This window comes from Patiria miniata, unplaced genomic scaffold (assembly GCF_015706575.1).
Source record: "Patiria miniata isolate m_02_andy unplaced genomic scaffold, ASM1570657v1 HiC_scaffold_6, whole genome shotgun sequence".
In the NCBI taxonomy this organism is placed as follows: domain Eukaryota; kingdom Metazoa; phylum Echinodermata; class Asteroidea; order Valvatida; family Asterinidae; genus Patiria; species Patiria miniata.
In genome coordinates, this window is record NW_024037073.1 from 11,886,319 (window position 1) to 11,910,484 (window position 24,166).

The 24,166-nt window shown below is 39.0% G+C and overlaps 1 protein-coding gene across 1 annotated transcript; it reads right to left on the reverse strand.

Moving 5' to 3' along the window:
- Positions 1–11,712: 11,712 nt before the first annotated feature.
- Positions 11,713–23,056, reverse strand: LOC119742593 (protein YIPF4-like). Its single transcript, XM_038218702.1, has 6 exons — positions 22,699–23,056; positions 18,983–19,154; positions 17,347–17,518; positions 16,081–16,158; positions 13,726–13,839; positions 11,713–12,016 (listed from the first exon to the last, which is right to left on the reverse strand). The coding sequence occupies exons 1-6, from the start codon at positions 22,928–22,930 to the stop codon at positions 11,879–11,881; spliced, it is 906 nt and encodes a 301-aa protein (XP_038074630.1). The 5' UTR covers positions 22,931–23,056; the 3' UTR covers positions 11,713–11,878.
- Between the last annotated feature and the right edge of the window lie 1,110 nt (positions 23,057–24,166).

Here is a 24,166-nt window from a genome sequence, read left to right on the forward strand (position 1 = left end):
GATGTCATGTTGTGTGAAACATGATATGTGAAACATATATGTTTGTACAGAATTGGAGTGAATGTGGGTGTCATCTATCCTGGTGATATACTGTGCATGTAAATTGGATTGTTTTGTAAATGGTTTTGATGGATATGACATCACATTCTGTTAAAGTTATAGTCCATCATTTGCAGCCATCCGAAAAGTAACTGGCGTAATTATTGTTGAAAAACATACTTGGTTGAAAGATAGTAAGGGGACTAAACTCCCTGTGAAATTATTCTGTCTGGCAAGCTGTCATTTTGAAGTAATCAATGAAAGAATGCCTTTCCAACGGTGCTTCTTACGACGCACCGTTGGAAATTTCCGTTAGTTGTTCGTTTTTTTATTCGGCGAAGCGCGCGCAAGCATTGACACGACGCACACGCGCGCGCGGTTGTTATAATTCGTCGGATCAGTGCGCGACATCGCGTCGCAATCGGCTCAGTGAGAACATGTCTCGGATGCTGAATTCAGGCCCAATTCAAAACATGATTCAGCAACTTTTGATTTGAAGTTGAGATCCTAGAATGCTGTTTTTCTCAGAATATACAGCTGAAGCTGAGCTGAAACTTCATCAGGTTAGTTGTTCAGCACCCTTCTTTAGATTTTGAGCACTTTTGTTGCTTCAAACGAACAAAATGCACAAAATTACAAATGATGGACTATATCTTTAAGTGCATCCATTGCATTTATGGGAGCAGGTACAGACTATTTTGCGCTGTCCCAATCAGGGCAAGCATGTTGAGTATTGTACAACATTTGGATTTGACTCTGTTGAGCTCATTATTGCAACATTTTAATCGTTGTTTTCCTGATAAGCATTTATTCTAATGCGTGCTTGTAGGCTGTGATCTAGTGCATTGGCCGAATTCACTATCTAAGTGATTACGGTATGTACACTGTGCACTGTAAGATCTACCAACACCGGTCGTTGACACAGCAACAAGATCACGCCGATGCCAACATGGCTTTGTGTATTTTCTGAGCATTTTTATGTTGTTTTCTGTAGGAAATTGGGAAAAATATACAGGTGTGACTTTTATTCATATGATTACAGTCCACAGCCAAACAGCTCAACCATCCCGAAGTACAATGTAGGATTTACCGGTATTGACCAATTTTCCTAACGACTTTACTTCAAATATGTATGCACGTGTGCAGTACCAATATGGCTGGATCAGTTGCCAATTGTGTGGCATGATCCATCACTAGGGTAAATCCAGTAGCCTTGCTCACTTTTACATAGCTCGTAACACTTCGATAGTGAATTAACTCACACTTCTAGACTGGTTGCTAGCCCCCCCTCCCTCCCCTCCATTGATATCTGACGTATAATAGAGGTCACTGCAGGTGTCTTTTGCACTTGTTCACCTTAGACGTAATCCCAGTACATCCATTAGGCCAAAAAAAATAGTTCCGCTTCCGATTATGTGGCATTCGAAAATAGGGTACATGTAGGTAGGTAGTGAATTTTTTTTAATTTTTTTTCCCAATTATTTTTATGTACGATCATTCATATAGAGGTGTCTGCATGAAGTGAAGGGCAAAAGGTAGTAATTGATGGTTTTGGGTGTTTTTTGCTCATTTTTCCCATAAAAAAAATTAGAGTAGGGGCTGTCAAAATACTGGGTAGGGTAGGTAGGGAAACTGGAAGCATAACTATTTTTTGGCCTTATCATTCTGACTTTCTGGTACATGTATTTGATCAGAGGGCATGCAGGGATCAGTTTATATGTACGGTATACTGTATGTTCAAAGAGTAAGCCCTGCTTGCTGTTGAACACATGGCTGACCATTTATTAGATGAAATATCAGTGGTTCTTTTTTTCATTTTCAATGTGCAAACTTTTCATGTGTGTAGCAGGAAAAAAAATTAACAAGCTGCCAATACCAAACCATCTCATGGTCCACATGCGGCACACTGTACAAGCCTAGACTTTGTTGCAAAAAATTAAGAAATCTGTTAAAATATTACAAATTTGATGTGAAAAATAATTGAGGATACTACAAGTGTAGTTTGATGTTCTTGCACAAAACAGGTGACAGAGTCTGAATGCAGGGTAGTGTCAGTGCAGTGGGTGGTGTTCCATGAAATAGATACCGGTAGATAATACATTGTATATTTTGGTTGATTTGATAAGAAGATTGCACCAAAGCATTCCTTTTCACAAGCTACTCATGAATGTAATCGGAGAATCAATATTAGCCTTGGTTTGTTTTCAATGGTCCATTGGTCATCAAAGTCTATATTGGTTCTGTGCACAGCTGAACCCTCTGGCAATGAAGATGCCAAATTCAGTGTCACAAACAGAAATACAACTGGGGTTGCTTCCAAGGGCATGTTTGAACAGATTTCCAATCTGGTTCAATTCACAGTGCATTTTATTACATGTACATGCATGCACGTATTGAAATCGGAAGCATAACTTGGAGGGGGTGCCAGGGTGGGAGAATTTGCCCATTCTTCCTGTCAGTGGTGGATCTTGGGGGGAGGGGGGTGTTGCAAACCCCCCTGTCAACTGCTGACTAATATTATGATACTAGAAAATGTGGCAAAAGTAATAAATGGAATGCATAAGTTCCTAAATAGCCTTAGAATTCAAAAAAAAAGGAGGGGGCGGGGGGGATGTTCCCCCAACCCACCAGCAGGTCGTGCCATTGGCACCCAAATATACTGGCAGAAAAGGATTTATTGTGCCCCTCCCACTATACATGTACAAGTGCTCTGCCGTTTTTTACCATTGTTGCTGCACTGTTTTCTGTGTTGACTCTGAGTTTAACTGGTTAGCATGCACTGTCACTGTCATGGAATATGCGCTGTATGCCCTCATGAGGGGTGCTGTGGTATACATGAGTTCGAATCCTGACCGTGGGAACATGGTGCTTGTGCTCTTAAGCAAGGCACTTTACCATTATTGCTTCGTCCTTCGGATGGGACATAAAGCCGTAGGTCCCGTGTGTTGTGTAATGCACGTTTAAGAACCCAGTAACACTTATCGCTAAGAGAAGGGGTTTGCCCTGGTGTTTCTGGCAGTGGCTGCAATATGCGCTGCAGCACCTTGTCATCCCTTATAAGGTGCTACATAATGGGTCTCATATTTCTCATATACTTTATTTACCTTTCTTTAATAATAGACATAATAACCAGCGCCTCGAGTACCTAATTGTTGGTAGATACAACGTACGTGCGCTATATAAGACTCCGTTATTATTATTATTATTATGAGAAGGCCACAAACTGCCCTCTATGTTTGTGCACATAAGCTGATTAGTGATAACGTTGAAGCGTACTCAAAAGAAACAGAAATGAGCTTTGGATAGGCCTACTAATTGTAATTGTATTATTTTTGTGAGATTGTTGTGCACCCCTTTACATGTACATCATGTAGACCATGTTTTCATCAGTACCAGTACACCTATAAATGGTCTAATGCTTTTCAAGCTCATCTCTATCTTGACGACAAAAAGTGAACTTTTGTGTGTCTTTTTCTTGTGTATACATTGTATATGTTAAAATTATCTTCCTGTGTCATTTTTTTTCTTTGAGAAAGATTCAGCCATGATCAAAATGCAGGCCAGCTGCCTAACTTTGAATTTACAGAATGAGAGACATTAATGGTATCGGGGGACAAAGCTTTGGTAGATTGTGTTCAAAAATTAAAAATTATAAGACACGACCAATATTTCTAACATTTCAAAACTGCTCTGACAAACAAAAAGAGTTTGTGTTGAAAGCAATAAATAATGTCACATGCACAATTTTTTAAATAAAAAAATAGTTGTATTTTCTTCAATGAGTGTACATACTACTTTGAGACCACCTGCCATGTATTATTTGGCTAAGTCAGAATTGTTAATTTATGTGTTTCATGCTGGTTATACGAAATATATTAAAGGACACTGAAATGCCGGTGTCATTTTTAATTAATTTGTTCTCACTTGTATCAAGTGGCGCTTTCCTACATTTGAAACATGCGCAATGAAAGTTTTGAAAATTCTTTCTACAAATATCTAGCCCTTCTTTGCCGGGACATGGTTGGCACTTTTTGCCAAAATACAAATTGGCAAACTGTGGAAGGTTGATTTTGTAAAATATAAAAAAAATGAAGAATAGTTATAAATGTTTCCAAACATATCATTGGGTTGTGGTATATACAAAATTAATAAAAAATTCTCCTTTCTTACATCATGAGGGTGTTAATATTCAATTTTTGGCAAAATCTGTTGCCAGCTACAGCTTATACGCCATCGTGGCAGGCCAAAACAGAATGGCGCTCAATGTTTAAAATGAAAGAAAGTTTTGTTAGTGTTAATGAAAGTTGTGAATGGATGGGTTGTATTCAGGTACTCCATGAAATGAACCCTGGAAAGAATGTAGTATCCAGACGCCAATTCTTTGGTTGTGTACAAAGTCAATGGAGGGTCGAATGGATTTTCAGAGTATTTTCTAACAAAATTGGAAATGTTTCTCAGTCCCAGATTTATGTCTTTTCAACAATTTTTGCAATGACTGACCTTCATTGAGATAATATAATGATGAAAAAAAGTGGCGTCAAGATGCAACATTCTTTCCCGAACCTTAGTATTAAAGTTGATTCTGATTTCATTTGAAATCGGGTACTAGAAACTTAAGAGCCTTTTATTTTTGAAGTTCACTTAATCTTGGTCATTTGCAAGAATTTTGTTTTACTGTTTGTTTGTAGTGAGTTGAAAAATATCAGCCAAGAGGTACGCCCTCTAGAGTTGAAGAGCTGATGTATTGATATGGATTCTTTAAAAGAAATTAGGTGTGGTCTAAAATTGTTAATTCTCACTTCAATGCTAAATGCTTTATGTAATACTCACACATATTATGTTCCAACAAACTGATGGCTGGTCTCAATTCAAAAGTGTTGACAAAGTCATGGCACTTTATGCAGTATTTGGTTGATGTTACCGTAGTAGCCAGAGTACCGGTATTATCTAATACATAGTCAGAAACGGTATTTTGCTTGATAGCTGATCTGATATGCAAGGTTTGTCAATTAAAGTTTCATGTATGTTTGCAGCCTGCTTTGTGTGATAAAAGAGTACAGTGTACATGTACATACACACTATCAAGATATGATTTGAATTTAATACATTTGTTATTAATTTGCTACATATTTAACAGGCAAAAAGCTGTTATTATGATGGTGCAACTAAATATTTAAAACAAAAATTAATCCATGGTTTTCCCATTTTGGCTTCAGCATCAAATACAGTACCAGACACATGTACAAAAGACATTACGAGCCATGTGTAGTCATTAAATTTTGTGTATGTACATGTATTTTATAAGGATCAAAACATAAGATTAAAGTATGGTCCAATTACACATTAATATGGACATGTTCGACAGAAATATTGTTTATCAAGGCTGATTGGTTTTTCTATATTACTATATTTAAAAAAAAAATTATTTAAAGTTTTGTTATGTCTGTGTCAATTGGCGCACAGGGGCCAATTTTCATGGACAGTCTTTAACCGTAACCTTCCCAACTCCATCAAAATCCATCCCCCCATTTTGAGGGATTTTGGCAGATGAGCCATGTGTACCAAGTCCAGCAAAATCCACCAGCACCAGTGGGGGATTTCAATGGATTTGGTCCTGAAGCATTGTGTGAAGCAGCGTGAGTGATGGATTTTGTCAGACTTGGTCCTCTACTTTGTCAAACTAATTAGGGAGTTATAGGGTTTAGCCTAGAATATTACTAAGCACAGAATATAAATGTGGGTTTCATTAAACATATGTTTTTGGTGCAAAGGTCACGCAGTGTGTATTACTTGTTACTGGTTGTCATTGAGAAATTATAAAGAGAGTAAAAAATATTAAGCATGCCCATTGAGAAAAGTTACAGGTGGAAATAGCTTAAACAGCGGAGAAACACCCAAACAGTCTTGGGGTGAAAATGAACAAAAAAGGTCTAAGAGAAATTTTGCCCATTTAGTGGGAAATTTCTACCAGTCATATAACAACAAATTTCAGATATTTCATTCAAAGCAAGGAGATTTGTGGGTTTATTAACACCAACTACGAGTATCTCATATATCCCAAATAATCTTCAACAAGGAGCTGTTTTGGAAAACAAACAGAAGTTGCACTTTTAAAGATAACTCGGTTTTCACAGCAGATACGGTGTAAGGGGGCGTCTGTTTTTGCTGTTGTTGTTTTTCAAAATTAAGTCCCATTCTTGTTTAAAGAAGTGGAAACGGATTGAATGTACGAAAAATGTATACAGTTATGGTTGAATACTTATATTGGCTGTGAATAGGATTTTATGTGAATTCATGTGGATATATTTCCTGTTTTTGGCTGTGCGTGTGGGCTGTTGTCACTCTACTACAAAAATAAGAGAGAAAAAAACAAAAAACAAAACCTCAAAAACACCCCCCTCCCTAAAAAAAACCCCACAAAGTTATATTAGACATGTAGAAAGTAAACTGCGTGGGCTTAGGATGCAGCATGACTGATGCACCCCTTGCACAGCGTGCCCTCAAGAATGCGTTTGAATCATTTAAATTCAGAGACATTGTCTACTCAATAATAGGTAGGACCTTGCCCTTGGTTAAAGGGTATTGGTAGCAATGGGTCAATAACCCTCTGTAGGGGGCCAGCTGCTGTGAATATGCAAGGCACTGGCAATGCTCCAATGTCTATGGGCTGTCAACTCAACATTTAGTCAATGATAAAACAACTACATTGTACGTAGAATTATCGATGTTTCACCTTACCTCACAGTTAGTGCCTTTTATCTCAGTTTGCAGTCACGTGACTAGAACCATGGCAACCATCTTGGCAGCCATCTTTCTGTTAACCGAAAATTGTCATGTAGGCCTAACTACCAGTATTTACGTAATTTTCAAGAGATGAATATATATATATTTTTCATCATACTTTTACTGATAAAATTCTACCAAATTGACGTTAATTTCAAATTTCTATTTTGAGTTTTGTTGCGTGTTGATACTTTATTTAATAATGTGTGTACCAAATCAGTTGCTGTCGTCTGTTTAAACTGAACAAATGCGACTAAACAGTTGAACAGATATATGTACATATTCACATTTGTATATCATGTATTGACACTGAGCTGCCTGTAGAAAATTGATGTGGCAAAATTCAGCTGACTTATAAATGTGATCCGTGTGAGGCTTTCTTCCGTTAACATGTGGAGGGGTAGGGGAAGTTACTCCCCCACCCCCTATACAGTAGAAATTCCCTCCCTCCCTCCTTTCACCATAGTATATGAGCACTGGTGTCCTATAAATCATGGACTTGTACAAGAACAGAACATTTTCCCAATAGCCCATTCCCAACACGCTACCACTGTGCTTGGAATGGTGACCCACAGAACATGACCGAGTTCTCATTTGTCAGTGCTCAGAAACATGGATTAATAAGCCTTTTCGGAGTTCCAACTGCGCGCATTCGTAACCTGTGACAAAACGCACATTGTTTGTCTCAAATGCCCTTTGACAGTACCCACAATGCACAAACAGCCTTTTTGTAAAGTCAGTGGCGCGATGATGTCAAAGGCCATTTGAGACAAACAATGCGCATTGTCACAGGTTATGAATGCGCAGTTGGAACTCCGAAAAGGCTTATTGTCACGTACCATGAGTGGGTTTTTTCTGCAAGTCCAAATTTCAGCCTCACCGTCCCCAGTCCCAAAACAAACCATTGAGTTGTAACAGTGTAAACTAGTCTTAAGTGTGGGCCCACTGCATTTGTAGTGCCATACAGGTAGGACAAAATGTATAAATGTGAAATCAGTTTGTCAAATAAATATGACATCAAGACATACAATATCATTAAATGATTACTTTCCAAGAGAACACTTCGTGTCCATGTGTTTTGTCTGTTTACATTGTGGTTTAATCTGAAAAATACATTAAAAATGTTGAGCAAGATTTGTTCCCCCAGTTGAACCGATCCGAGGTAGTTTTGAAAAAGAGAACATGTTTAAGAATGCTGCTGGTACATGACACATCATATTGTCCAGTTTTTTAGGAGGTGCAAACATCCAAACCCATTTAAATTGCAACTTTCAGATATGTTGTCATGGTAACCTAAGAGACATGTCTCTTGAAATTTGTTTTTCCAGTTTAGAAAGCTCCATTTCTTTCAATGAAACACGTCAACATACCATCCGGATATTTGATGTTTTCATTTTTTGGGGTAACATTTAAGTTAGTCAAGGAAAACTGCTAAACTTCAGTGTTAAAGCTTTTAATACACATTTAAATTTTTGCACTTTCAATATTTAGCAATGACTAGAGAGACAGCAAGACCATCAGAATTTTTTTTTTTTTTTTTTTTACATGTTAATTCAATTTTTGCAGGACCGCCTATTGTCCTCTGGTGACTAAATCACTGGGTATAAATAATGTCTTACATGTAAGTAAGACTTAGGGATCCAGTTCAACTTGAAACGCCTAGTCTTGTTGCTTTAATCAGCTGTCTCTAAGAAGCTTCAAATATTTGAGGCACAACTAACAGTGTTTTGTTGATTCCACCATAATAGCCATTTTAATCTTAAAATAATCACAAAAACAAATACATGTGTGCCAGAAAATTCTGCAATACGGGGTACATGACTTATATCACTGAAGGTTATCAACAGAACTCATAATCAATAGCACACCAGAGCATAAACGCATTGTCAACAGGAAGTTAATGTACTTTGCCCCATAACAAATGTGATATCAGTTCATTTTCAGTTTAAAACTGTACAGAATGGATTGTCTCATTTGAAGCATCCTTCTCTATTTTAGGAGAAAAGAGGACATTTCCTACATTTTGACAGAATTACTTAAATATTAAATTGATTTAATCTTTTAGTGATTGCTGAAAAACTTATGCTTATTACAGCAAAATAAAAATCTAACTTTAAAAATATTTTATGGCCAATAAATAACACATGTAAATGTAGATTTATAGTTTTGCATCACTAGTTTTAAAAAATTCTGCCTCGCAAGTTAGCATGCCCTTTGGTGTGTTTTCTTACAGCCTTATATAAAATTCTCAAAGAACCTGTTAGCAGAAACTCATTTGCTCAGCTGTCGGCAGCAGTGCTAAACATATGACCCTTGTGAAAGTTCTGAAATTTCCTCCAAGAACCTCGCCCTGTTTTTCAGTATTGGGTTTTGCCCTCCACGGATGTATTTTATAAACACTGTATACTCGGTGTTGTCTGAGGGCTTGCTAGAAAAAATCACAAGCTTACTTGGCTGGGACTCGAACCCACGACCTCCTGCTTACTAGTGAGGACGTCTTACTACTCGACCACCGAGCTTGCCGAGGTCAGCTGGCCGGTTCGAGTCTGATTTAGCAGCAGGCACTGCAACCAAAGATTTTATGAGATGGAACTTCTCTGAAGCATACAATTCCATCTCATAAGAAAGAACATCACACTGTTGATATTTGTTACAACCAGTCGGAGTGATATCCTGCCCTCACCGAGGACAACTTTTGTTAGTGACAATGACAGCACAACAGGTCAACCGGTGCGACAACTTTTGTTAGTGACAATGACAGCACAACAGGTCAACCGGTGCGTGTCACAGAGGAACACAGATCTGCCATCATACATGACGCCAGAAGTTTGTAATGACCTCATCCAAAATTGACTCGGATTAAGTAGAGTCTTCCACATACATGTACACAACAGATGTAAGAAATGTTCTTTACAACTCAAAACTGATATGTCATCTCTATACAATGAATACTTTACAAAGCTCCGTTGAATACAATCATTTATTTATTTTGCCAAAGCTGTGAATAGAGACTGCTTTTATTTACATGTACATGTATTTCTTATTTTAACCAGGTAGCCCATTCAGTGGAATCCACTGGTCTCCCATGGGGCCCAGTAAAGAGAAGACAATGTGAAGAAATTACAATTTTAGATGTGGGAGGAAAACCCAGAAGAATATTCTGGGGCATGGGCGTCGCGAGGGGGGGGGGGGCAAGGGGGGCACTTGCCCCCCCCCTGGAAAAGCAAAAAAAAAAAAAAAAAAAAAGGAAGAAAAAAGAAAAGAAAAAAAAAGAAAAGGAAAAGAGGCGCGAAGACAAAGTGGTGTAAATTTAATAAGTTGGGGGGGGGCAGGCAAAATGTCCCTGCCCCCCTCTAAAACTGATAAATCGAGAATGTGTTGAGAAATACAAGCATTTTTTGGCAAATTTTTTTGTTGCCCCCCTCTAGAAAAAATCCTGGCGACGCCCATGTTCTGGGGAACACCCATGGATTCACACAGGGAGTCGCCCAATCCACATATTGGCCCGAGAGGAATCGAACCTGGGTCACCAATGAAGGTCCACATTTATTAGTATGTCAAACCTTGTGATATATCACATAATCACAATAAGGAGCCTAGTTTGTTACTCATGCTAATGTACAAAAGGAATATGCGGAGTAAAAAAATGTCTCAAAGACAAATTTCGTCGGACACAGTAACAAATCTGCTTACATGTCATGATGACACAGTTTGAAAATTTCTCATCCAGAATAACAAGCAAAAACTAACAAAATTAATCTACAGTGGAAAAATAAAAGAACTCTTTCAGCTATTCACAGAAGATTATACCCTTTAATGAGAACCTTCAGGGCAAGAAGTGTTTCAGCCATCTCGTGTTCATCAGTGAAACCCTTTGCAATAAATCTGTGCTTGGAGAACACAGAAACAAAAGACAAACGTGAACGATTAGGATAGTTCTCGGTAGAACCTGGTTTCTAATTTGATGTTGAAAACAATCAGAAGGCTTTGATTGCCAGAGTACCTCTTCTGCAAAAATTAAAACCAACCTTTGCTTTTTACTCCTCAAAATCTCAGCACTCTTTTAAAGTCACCTACCCTCAATTTGTATCCACCCTGAAAGACCTAAGACAACATGACACAATCAGATGACACTGGAGAAAACTGAAACACATCTTGTACTGAAGGTTGCATGTACATCAGAGCATCACCATACTTACCCATTGGCACGTACATCTATTTCTATTTTGTATGCTGGGTCTGGGCCCAATTTCATAGAGCTGCTTAAAGCAGAAAATTTGCTTAAGCACGAAAAAACATTACTTAGTAAAATTAGGTTACCGGCCAAAACTCCATGTGATGTACATTGCTTGTGACTGGTATTTAGCTGTTGTTTACTTAGCATAACAATCGCATGGAGTTTTGGCCGGTAACCTGATTTTATTAAGCAAGACGTTTTTGTGCTTAAGCAAATTTTGTGCTTAAGCAGCTCTATGAAATTGGCACCAGGGCCCAACTTCATGGCGCTGCTTAACAGTTAGCAGAAAAGTATTCTAAGTATTGCAGAAAATTGAGCTAACCTTAAGCACTATTTCATGGCGTGGATGTGCTAACGGTTGCGTACGCATGGAGATTCTTATTGTTACGTCACTGATTTCAGCAACTTTTTTTCTCTGAGGTAAGCATGCCTTTTGCTATGCTTACTGTCTTCAAGAATAGACGGAGGCTCAGTCAGCAGAAAATCATGTGCTTAGCAGCGCCATGAAATTGGGCCCAGATTTTTAACCGATTTTGGGAAAAAAAGGTTGCAACCTGACGCCACTTCAGCAGTTGTGTACAAAGTCTACGGAGAGTCGAGAAAATTGTCCGAGTATTTCCTAACAAAATTGGAAATGTTTCTCAGTCCCAGATTCGTGTCTTATCATCATTTTTACAATGACTGACCTTCATTGAGATGATATATGAAGAAAACAGTGGCGTCAGGTTGCAACATTTTTTCCCTGATTTTGTTACAGCAATGTTCGCTGTTGCAGCGTTTTTATAAAATCTGGCTTTAATATAAACGTTAAGCTGTTGTCTATACACCGGTGTACAAAGAGAAGAAATATATGTATAAGAGTAAGACGGGATAAATAAGGAGAGGTTTCTTGTGGGCAAGACTGTCTTGTATGAGTAAGGATCCGGCACTGTAGGCAGCCCACAGAACCCCAGCAAACTGCAGAGGAAAACAAGAGGAAACTATCAATTACATTTGTAAGGCGCTCTGGCAAAATGAGACGGAACTGGGCACAGGCTGTGGTGGAGATAAATGCAAACAAAAAAACCAGTATTACACACATTTTAAAGGGAATATACAACATTTTGCAAACATCGAAAAACAAACCTACCAATTTTTTACGAAATACCTTACTAGGAATAGGATGTTGGTAAATTACAGTCTAAATCATCCTGTAAAATTATGGCACCATGTGTGAAGTCATTTTCAAGAAAAGTGGTATTTTGTATAAATTTCCAACGGTGGTCGGCCGACCACCGTTGGAAAAACCTAACTATTTTTCAACTACTACTCCAAATTTACCAATTGTTTTTCAGTCCAAATTTTGTTTGCTATTGGTTACGTGTTCATGAACGGGAGCAGGCCAGTTAGACTGGTTCCATTACCTTACATGTACAATTTTCTGGCATCTATAAATTGGTCCATTTCATCTTTAGTGAAGTCAGGAAACCAGACTACTTGAACATTTTTGTTTTTCTTGGTTTTTCCAGTTATTTTGAACACAAAACTTCAAACATGTCAGTGTAACAATATTTGATCTGTTATACTAACCCCTCAAAATAGTTCATTTCTGAAAATTACAGCAAAAGCCAATGATGTACATTCCCTTTAAAGAAATAATATAAAAATCGTGGAATAAAAGTGTTTCCAAGGACAAAAATAATTGGCCTCTTTCATTTTCACGAATACAAAACTTGAAACTTTAAAGGCCTTTTCCTCAGTATTTTACTTCCTGACATGTCAATTAATGCAGAATTTTAAAAAGCCATATTTTGTCAACGGAATGTCCGATTGAAGTGCAACAAACAGTGTTGTAAGGAAAAATGAGAACTGAGTGTGGACAAATGTACCACCTGCACAGGAGCATGGGTCCACCTCAGTTATGGATGCTAAGGCAGTGCTGGAATCACATGGCTACGGACTGCAGTGACACACAACTCTATGGATAGTGGCTGCAGCAGCCAGCCAGTGGCTTCCGTAGGTGCGCATGCTATTTTCCAGCCGCAGCAATGTGATTCGGACACGGCGGAATACAGATTGTCTGAGAATTCATCACAGGACAGCCACCAGCACTGCTGCCCTGTCATGGCAATACCACGGATGAATCTTATACGTATGGGCTCCGGCGCTAACAAAAGAGGGCACCCTTTTACCTAACAATGACGTCCCATGGACGGGACATTTAGCTGGTTGACGCACACCGTTCCTTGTGTGTGACGCATGTACACCAGGGGATTTGTACTACATGTATGTTATGTACATCCAGTGGTACGGCCGGGCGTCGCGGCAAAATTGCAGTCAGGCAAGATGGCGTCAGTCGGTCACCCCCAACTGTACTTCCTTTGCCGGTGAGGGGGTACTTGTGAACGGAAACTTGATAAACCCAAACTCCCGAGGAATTTACACCAGAAACCTTCCTGAATCCTCCAAAAGACACCCCTGAGCAAATACCCAACAAAGTATTTTTCTCGCATTTTCTTTGTCCTTGAACCTCCATATTAAATATATAAATAGTGGTTGGACTACAACTTTATAAATTCTGCAAAACACTACAACAGCCACTTTGAGGATTTTACAGAAACTTCACAGACTGTCCGGCTATCTTTGTACGTAGGTCTGTATGGAGGGCTGTATGTTTTAACGCTTACCTTTGCAACAAATCCAACGTAGGGAATGGTGCCCAGTAACGGTAACGTGGTAGCCGTGATGATGAGAGGAAGTAACGAGTAACCAATCACACCAAGACACTGGGAATAGTTGACCTGGGGAAAACAAAAGTCAACCAAGACAATGACCAACGTGGATTAGTGCCCAGTGGTGGTAATGTGGAACCTGAAATGATACACGTAAAACGTTGTCAATGTGTGTATAGTTGTTTACGGTGCATTGTATCATGGCAACGCGTTAATCGATGTACATATCTGTCATGCAGCCGATGTCACGCTATGCGTACATGTACCTCCACTTTCCGTTTGTAGTTTTCATTGTTCAATGTTTACTTGCAATGATTTGTTGCTGCCTAAAACATGCCTTTTCAAGTGTGGTCATTTACGAATTGTGGTGCCTTTAGGTACTTGTAAATTTCTTTCCATTATGGGTTCCCTTCCAAAGTACACTGACAGCCGATACCGATACAGCCGATACCAATAGCTGATATTGGTAGATCCATTTCTGGGACTGTTTGTACCTTCACTGTGGGTAACGGGTCACCTCTAAATAGAATTACATTATACTCATTTCGATAGCCTTACAATAGAATCTAATGATGGGTCAAAGCCCTTATTGCCAATTATAAATTGTATTTTTTAATTCATATTTACCTATTTATTAATATTAAACTACATGTAATTATAAAATCTTATGTTTTATGCATAGGGTTTGTTTAATTACTGCTAATCAATTGCTTTTATTACTGCTAATCAAATTACTGCTAATCAATTGCTTGTGTCCGTGGGTCCATACTTCTGGGAAGATTTGGGTCTCTTGAAAAAGAGGTCGGAGCCTACCCCCCCCCCCCCCCCCCCCCGTCCCCCCTCCCCCCCCCCCCCCCCCCCTTCTTTAAGTTCAGTTGTACATGTAAGGTCTGATTTAGTATTGGATACTTTCTGGAAAATTCTTCAGGTTAAATGTTTAACCTCTTCAAATAGTTCAATTCAAGATCGGTTTCAAAATTTCAAACCTAACTATTTTACACAATAGTTAGAATAGCAAGACATTTGTTTTTATCCCAAGCTGAAAATGTATCACTGGGTTTCTCTGAATTGGTGTATACAGCCATTTTTATCAGGGTCTTATATTCAAGCGACAATTTCTCACAATTTCTCACAAATTTATCACTTGCGTTTGCCAGTTGCTATTGGGCTGTATGCGAATACCATGTATAAATGAAGGCCACCTGTATAAGCATTAACCTGAACAGCTGTGTCTAGAAAACCCAAACCCACACATCCGTCAGCCAGTCAATCAATAATATAAATAACCAGAATCACTTTAGCGATAGTACAACTGCATTCTATTTATGAATAGAATGCACTTTGTATTCCTTTCGGCATGCATAAATACATGCCGAAAGGTCACAGTATTCAGACACCACTTTGTTGGTCGCGCATAAAGTCAATCGGGAGAATGGTTCTGAAAAGAACCAGAGGTATAAACTTGACGTTCCGGTCAGTATGCTCTGACCGTCTTCAGGAGAGTGCCTAAACTCTAAGAAAGAGTTTAGGCTCATGGTTGAGAAATTATTCGCACATGGTGTTTCCGCAAACCTTTCATTATTTAGTATTCTCCACCATGCAAAGCCTCAAATCTTACCAATCGGGAGAAGTGAACATTTTTAAAGTATTCTCTCACAAATTCAGTACTTTTATAACTGATCATTACTGAGAAGTGTAAGTAGGATAGCTCATTCTTTCCAAGTGCTGCTTTATTTGGTGATCAATCAGGACCACCTGCAAAGCTGTCAAAACTAGATGCAAAATACCACAGCTTGGCAGCCAAATTTGCCAATGAAGCATTTGTGAAACTTTTTCAAATAAAAATGTAGTTTCTCTTGCAGTAACAGGCAAGCTTTTTTTAATTTAACCTTAACTCCCTAGCATCTTTTACTAGGAACTGCACCAAGTCCATCAAAATCCATCAATCACTGTGCTTCCAATACAAAACCGTACATGGCATAATGGAATCCACCACTGATGCACTGGTTGACATTCATGGACTTGCTACACATGGCTTTTATCACAATAGCAGTACAGGAAGCTAGGCAAAATCATTCGGATACCCCTAGCACTGTTTCAGGTCATTAGGCCCAAGTCCATCATACTCCATTAATATTTAGTCATGCCAGGCCTCCTAGACCAAGTCCCCCGAAATCCATCAAAATGGGGGGATGATTTTGATGGAGTTGGGGTGGTTATGGTTAAAGGATGACTTGAAGTTAAAGGATACGTTTGTTACGGAGGTGATGTAATGTAATTGACTAATTGTACTGGTACATGTATACCTACCTCTCCACCCAAGACTCTAGCAAGAAGGAAGATGATGAGAGAACCCAATATCCAGATAGTTATGATCCACGATACCACCTGTAAAGGGTTTTAAAGGGAAAATACAACATTTGCAAAGATCGAAAACAAAACTACCGAGTTTCTACGAAATACCTTACTAGGATGTTGGTAAATGACAGACTAAAGCATCCTGTAAAATTATGGCACCTGGTGTGCAGTCATTTTCAAGAAAATGGTATTTTTGTATACATTTCCAATGGTGGTCGGCCGACCACCGTTGGAAAAACCTAACTATTTTTCAACTGCTGCTCCAAATTTACTATTTTTTCAGTCCAAATTTTGTTTGCTATTGGTTACATGTTCATGAACGGGTGCAGGCCAGCTAGACTGGTTCCCATACCTTACAATTTTCCGGCATCTATAAATTGATTCATTTCATCCTTAGTGGAGTCGGGGAACCAGACGTCTTGAACATTTTTGTTTTTCTTGGTTTTTCCAGCATTTTCTAACACAAAACTTCAAACATGTCAGTGTAACAATATTTGATCTATTGAACTAACCCCTCATATAGTTCATTTCTGAAAATTACAGCAAAAACCAATGATGTACATTCCCTTTAACAAAGGTGACATAAAGAAGCTTGATATCATGTTTTACTCTGACAATGCAGCAATAAAGACTTAAAGAATTAGAGGACTGATTCAACTTATTTTCAAAAAGAATTTCCTGAATGTACACAAGTATGTGTCATTCCAAGCAGCAAAAGTAACTTCTGAAACAGTTGTATGTAAACTTAGGCACTAAATGTACATGTACGGTAGATATGCAATGAGCAAAGAGTGGATGAAAGGGAATCACAGATTATAGACCCCTCTCATTGACAGCTAGTCTATGTTAATTTAAACCACAAGGACATACATTTTTTGTACATTCAGTGGCCCAGTGGCCCATCAGCCACTCCCCATCAAAATCCTAGACAAAGACACCCCACTAAAATATCTTTTGAGATTTGCCTCAGTACCAGGGGCAAATTTTGTGGAGCCGTTTACCAAAATAATTGCAAAGCCAACGAAACATTTCCTTAAAAAAAAACAGGTAATTACCAGCCAAAACATGATTTTGCTTAGCACATAAACTTGCTGCATTTTCTGCTTAGTAGATCCAGTGAAATTGAGCCCATATGTACAGAGATATGGGGTTTGTTGTTAGGCTAATGCCCAACAGAGCAGGCAGATCGGGTTTAAGCTGGCAGAAAACAAGACTTACCCTAAACTGTCCATAGAGGGAGACTGCAGAGAAGAGGAGAACTACCAGGAGTGGACCCCAGAAGTCAGGGCTTTCCCTCAGGATTTGCCTCTGGAAGCCCAGGAAGGGGCAGGGGAACACCACACAGCGCACTTTGTAGTAAATATCCTTCAGGTCAATGTCGAGCTCTTCGCTGGTAAATCAGAAACATTGTAAGTAATGTAAGAACAAAATCAGCAGTGACATGGCGAAATTACATCGCACCTGTGTTAAATGTTTAGACTAGTTTGTCGAAACACTGTCACTTGGGGTTCCCTTACACCTGTATATGAAAGTTGGATCAAGTGTGAAATAGGCACATGTAACGTATCATGCACATGAAATATCTCGAGGCTAGGGCCCAGTCAGACTCTATACTCAACAACACCCGATTGGTCAAATCAAGGCAACAGCGTGGTATTATCTCATATTGCATGGTCCATATTGCACTCCACATATGGTCCATATTGCACTCCACATATGGTGCTAGTCTGAAGGTACATGCTAGTCTAAGATGCATGCTAGTCTAAGATTCATGTGTTTTCCTGCTCCACACACAGGTTGGCAGAGTCAGGTTGGGGAGTCAGGTTCACGTCCTGTTGGTGCAGTGGTCATTTTCCTCGCCTTTCACCGCTATGACCCGGGTTCAATTCCTGCCCGGATCACACACTGACCAGCTTCTCAGTCCCTACCTGATTCTGTTGATTTCCCCTAGAATGTTCTTCTGGGGTTTTCCTCCCACCTCTAAAACTGTAATTTCTTCTCATTGTCTTCTCTCCATAGGTTTCTTCAGGCTTTCAAGCCTACCGGTACAGTACCTAGGGCACTTTTGAGAAATCTTTGGTTTCATTACCAGAAAGAAATAAAATAAACAAATAAACACACATTACTACTTGCTCCACTCGCACTCTTGGGATAACTAATATTGCCTGGTATTACACAGCCACTAGAGCATGTCCATGCCCCCTTCCCCCTCCCCCAAAAGAGGGGCCTATTTTCCTTGGGCCTTTGGCCTCAGGAAATGTGACCCTTTTGTGGTCACTCTCAGTCCCTGGGGATGCAGTTTGCACTTCTGACCTTACTGCCGGTCAATATTTATACATACAACTTACAATGTCCCCTTGGACAACAGAGGGAGAAAAAAATAAAACAGATGAAGCAAAGCAGAAACATTTGAAACCCGAATTCCAACACACATTAGATAGTCGGTGGTACTTTCCATATCATTCAATTCATTTTTTTCAGTGTGAACTTTAGTTTCTCTATCTGAAACCATGGGTTGCTCAAAATGTGCACAAGCACTGTGACTAGAAATAAGAAGATACCTTGAGAAGGTGGCGAGGAAATGTTTGGTTTAAGCAGTGTGAGGGAAAACCCCTTTTGCAATGTTCTAGGAAAAAAACAGGAAATTAGGCACAGACTGATAAACTAAACTATGTACATGTACATGTATAGGCCTGGGTGAGCTTCAAAGCAAGGTCTGAGAAGGTGAAGAAAGTTCACAGACCTGACTTCAGATTCAGGAGGCCCCAAAGCAAAGATGCCTTTGGGGTAGGATTAGAGAAAAAAGAACAATAGTAAACGTAAGAAGAAAAACAAAGATAAGCATGTTTCTCACAGCAAAGGTTTATTGTCATCGTCGACATCTTCCACCTCCAGCAGCCAGCCGTAGCCCTTGTTCTGCAGGAATTGTGAGGCACTACTTCCCGACTGTGCCTTGAAGTCTGTGGATGTAGCATCAGTGTACTGCATGTCTCCCATGTCTAGCTGAACGTCGCCAGTTTGTCCCGCTGTAGAAATGTAATGTGGAAGTACACTTATTATTCAAAACTTCTCTCGATATAATTAGGCCAAAGAAAAGAAAAAGTTCTGCTTTTGATTACATGGCATTTGAAAATAGGGTACGTAGGGAATTTCTTTTTTTGTTGGCATTTTTTTGTGTACGATCATATGAAGGTGTCTGCTTGTAGTCAAAAGTAAAAGGTAGTAATTTATGATTTTCAGGGTTTTCCCTCATTTTTCACCAATAAAATTAGGGTAGGGGCTGTCAAAATAGGATAGGTAGGGTATCGGAAGCAGAACTGTTATTTTTGTTTGGCCTTATGGATATCAAAATTTAATAACACAGTGGGCTGCCAGTGTTTCATGTATGCACAGTCATTTGGTAAATATGTACCAATGTCAGTTTACCATTCTAGTGTTAAACTTTTTGACAATACAATCATGACTAACAAAACCAATGGCAATACGCAACTGGTCTGACAGACCCAATTTCATTGTCAACACAATGCCCAAATAGCACGGTCTGGGGCTGGTAGAGCATCTAGTGAAGTCTCTTGGCATGATGCAATTTTCCCCAACATTCCATAACCCTAATTAACTGCATAAGGTATTAAGGTGTGTGAACTATTGTGTTAAAGTTGGGGAATTCAGGATTGCAAGGGTTGGGCCACATTTAAAAAAAACCCAAAAAAAACCAAAAAAACATAATTTTTTGTCCAGGGTATTTGAAAAAAGGAGGAAACCCTTTTTTTCCCCAAGATGGCAGATTTTCTAAGAAGTAATTTTTCTCAACTCTTTTGCTGATACTCTTTTGTGTCCAAAGGAGCCCTTTCTACCAGATTTTGAGCTTGCATACATTGTACTTTACAATTTTACTGGAAACAAATACTAAGACAAAACAATTTAACGATGACGATTAACCAAAAGAATACAGGAAAAAAAGGAGGCAGGAGGGTAAAACTAAAAGGAAGCATGCACGGAGGAGAAACTGGTGTATATTTTAACTTGGCCCTAAGAAGTGTTGGAGTAATTGCAGAATACCCCGCCACTCGGAAATACACCCCTAAATTCTCTGGCTGCGAGGTTGGAATCACTGGAAAAGAAACAATTCAAGTCCATGCCAGCTACGCGGATACTGAGTGGGGGTCCATTATTTGAGAACGAAGCAACACAAAAGGAATGGGAGTTGCTGAAAAAAATTCTAAGTCCAAACCAACCACCCTGTTGGCAGCTACGTGGATACGGAGTGGGAGTCCCCTTGAATATGCTTGAGAACGAAGCAACACAAAGGAATGGGAGTTGCTGAAAAATTCTAAGTCCAAACCAACTACCCTGTTTGCGGCTACACGGTTACGAAGTGGGAGTGCAATGGAGCATGACACATAGTACATACAAGTAGCGCTGAGAATGTTTATTGAGGTCAACCAACCGTGACCTCGTAGCCGGCTACGAGGTGGATAGATCGAGTGGTGGGGTATTCTGCAATTGTGCCGAAGTGTTGACAAATTAATTATAGGCCTACTCATAAAATAAACGTAGTGGCTATTGTTACGACAGCCGTAACGCAATTTTCAAATACTATTGTTACGACATTGTAAAAACACAATGCGAATTTTAATACAACTGCCCATCCAACTAGAATGCTTCAGTAGCTTCAGTAGCTCGATTGGTACGTTACGTCGTTAGCTCAATGAGCTGGGGACCCTGGTTTGAACCCCTGCTGCGCTATACTCAACTCAATTATTATTATTTAATTTTTTAATAGATTTTTAAGTTTTAGGTTTTTAATCAAGTTGTTCTTTTATTTAAGCAGATATCATTTTCTTCCCTTTGAAATCAATGGTATTGCTTTGGAGGATTTTTCTTAAAAGGGAAGTAAAGTCCGAAAGTCTGGTTCAACAGCAAAAGATTGTGACGTTGAATACTATTACGTCAGGGAACCAGACAGTGCCGTAACGATAGCAGTTGAAAGTAACGATGGCCACGGCATATACAATGTAAATGTTTAAATCTTGGCACAGTTTAAAGGGATCACAATGCATTTAAAAATGGCAGTGGATATTTTGCCGGAGACGGCAAACCTTTAGTAAACGTTAGTTTGCCGGATATGCACTGAACATGCGCAGTTACTGTTTTTTTGTACTTAAAAACATTTTCCGGTGACAAATTTTAGTCTGGCTCCATGCCAATATTATCGTTGTAACCTCGTATTCACAAGATGGGATTCAGACCATTTTATAATTTCGGACTTTATTTCCCTTTTAAAAAAAATCCTCCAGAGCCACAAATCTGAAAAAGAAAATGTAATACTCTGCAATAAAATGTTTGAGACACGTTATTAAAATAATAAAAGAAGAATATTCTTATTTATTTGGGGATGGGGAAAAAAAACTTTAAAATGTGGCGGGGATCGGGATCGAACCCGAGTCATCCCGCTCATTAGAGCTTTTGCTTAACCACTACACCAAACGTGCTACATAACTTTTAGTGGGAATTTAATACATCTTATAAATTCAGGCTTATCTTAAAAGAGTACAGCACCCTCTGTTGATATGGATTGCCGCCGGCAAACCTTTAGTAAACGTTAGTTTGCCGTCATTACCTCCGGCAAAAAATCCACTATCTTTAAAAATTACAACTGGAAAATGTTGTCAAACTACCATTTTACCATTCACTTGTTAAATTTAGCATGTTTAATTTAAGCTTACTGCTTAAAGAGAATATACATCATTTGCTTTTGCTGTAATTTTCAGAAATGGATGGAATTGGGGGGTTGGAAATATAAAGCAAATATAGTTACACTGACTTTTTGGAGGTTTTGGGTTCGAAAATGCTATAAAAACGTAGAAAAACGATCATTTTCCTGTAGTCTGGTTCCCTGACTCCATATAAGAAGAAACAGAGCAGTTTACATACATTGGGGAATTGTAAGGTCAGGGAACCAGTCTAGCTGGCTCGTACCCGTTCATAGGTTTGTAATCGATTGCAAACAAGTGCAATGGTCAATTGGGGCCAGTATTTGAAAAAAAGCCAGTTGTTTCCAACGCTGATCGGCCGATCAGCGTTGGAAATTGATACAAAAATACCAATTTTCTTGAAATAACAGTATACCAGGTGCCATAATTTTACAGGATGTTTTAGACTGTCATTTACCAACATCCTATTAAGGTATTTCGCAAAAACTTTGTAGTTTTATTTTTCGATGTTTGCAAATGTTGTATATTCCCTTTAAAAGGCCTAGTTTGTAAAGTATTAAAACTTAAGGCAGGGCCAAATAACATGAATGAACTTGAGATTTATGATGGCCGATGGGCATGATGGGAGATGTATTTTAACACACAAGAATTTACTTTCCCTTGAAAAAGTCGGAAAAACATTATTACTCAGTCAAGACACAAGAGGAAATAAAATAATGCCCTACCCCCTCTCCCATTACTGACCCCGCCCCCAGCCCCATGCATCCCGCCTAAAAAGTAAGATCCTGTTTCATTTAGAATCACCTTGGCGAATAAAGACATAACATGTACAGTTACATAAGCTAATATGACCTACTGGGCGCTTCTGAAGCTGAGGTAAGGTCATCATCTGACACAAACTCAAAATCATTCTGCCACGTCTGCGAAGTTGATGCGGCCGCTGTGGAAGTTGATATCGTTGGCGCAGTTGGCGCAGCAGAAGCTGCCATTCCGCTAGGTGAAAAAGTTGTTGGTAACGCTCCACTCGAAAATGTAGGAACACCTCCGTACGGTGAGCTATACAAGGGATTTGTTTTCTGTGTATCCATAATCAGAAATTGGCCAAAACGTGCTCCTCTCACGACAAAAAGTCAAAATTAAGACGGGAAATCTCGTTCACTGTTCCAAGTAATCTTCCACTTCCACATCATTGGAAGCCATTTTGAATGGTGCATCCTGGGAAGACAAATAAGCCTCTTTCAATCATTTCCCGTAACTTAAGATTAAGAGTTGTTAACACAAAAATTGGTGTTTCTCGATTCAAATTAATACTGCATTGTCAAATGTGTATTTCATGAATTTCACTGGCTGATTAGTCAGAAAAAATGTGAGATACATAAGTCTACCTAATGTAATCATGCAGCAAGAAGGTGCATAGTCTTGGTTCAAGACGTTTTATATCCTGTCATGTACAGTGGTTTATACGCGAACACCCGCCATAAAGGTTCGCTCGCGGGGATCGTTTGAAGATATACAAGTGTGTATCAAAAAAAAAATGCAAACAAAACATAACGGAATGCCAGACGTAGAATGTGTAACCAACATAGATAATATAGGTAGGGTTAGAAAGATACACCTTTCCACTTTAAAATGAGACTTCAAACGTCAAATTCTGATAACTTTTGAGAGAGTTATGAGTAATTTTCCAAGAGAGGTCAAATTGACCATGGGACCAACTTGAGTTTTCAATTTTGTTAGCAAGTAACCTTTTCTTGCTATCAGTTTGTAAACATGTTTACCAGCTTAACGCATGTGTCCAATTCCTAAACATCAATTTTCAATGGCTAAACACTATCCGTCTTCATGCTAATAATGTTTAGCATGTAAACATGTTTACAAACTGATAGCAAGAAAGTGTTTAGAATTGTAAATACTCGCTAAACATATTTTTTGTCGGCCAGGCAATTATCCACACAGAGGCGATTAGGCTACCTTTGTCCCAATGCCTAAAATTGAAAACTTGGCCCTTGGTCCAGTTGGAAAATTACTCATAACTCTGTCAACAATTATCAGATTTGGACGTTTGTGTCTCATTTTAAAGTGGAAAGGTGTATCTTTCAAACCATTACACATTATGTTGGTTATAACACATTCCGTCTGGTATTCCGTTGTATTTTGTTTGCATTTTATTTGATACAACACAGGCAGGGCGGATCTAGCTTTCAGGAAAGGCCGGGGTGAGGTGTTGATGATTATGAATGGGGCCGGGGGTGAGAGAAGGCGAGGGGGTGCTGAGTCATGCCCCCGGGAAATTTTGAATATGTATACGATGCTTTCCCTGCATT

Excerpts from the sequence above, each read along its gene's own strand:
- LOC119742593 (XM_038218702.1), bottom strand. The coding sequence starts at position 22,930 with ATGGATACACAGAAAACAAATCCCTTGTATAGCTCACCGTACGGAGGT. Across the intron at positions 16,159-17,346 it reads CCCTCTATGGACAGTTTAGG|GTGGTATCGTGGATCATAAC; the intron begins GTAAGTCTTGTT and ends AACCCTTTACAG. Across the intron at positions 13,840-16,080 it reads CTAGAGTCTTGGGTGGAGAG|GTCAACTATTCCCAGTGTCT; the intron begins GTAGGTATACAT and ends TGTTTTCCCCAG.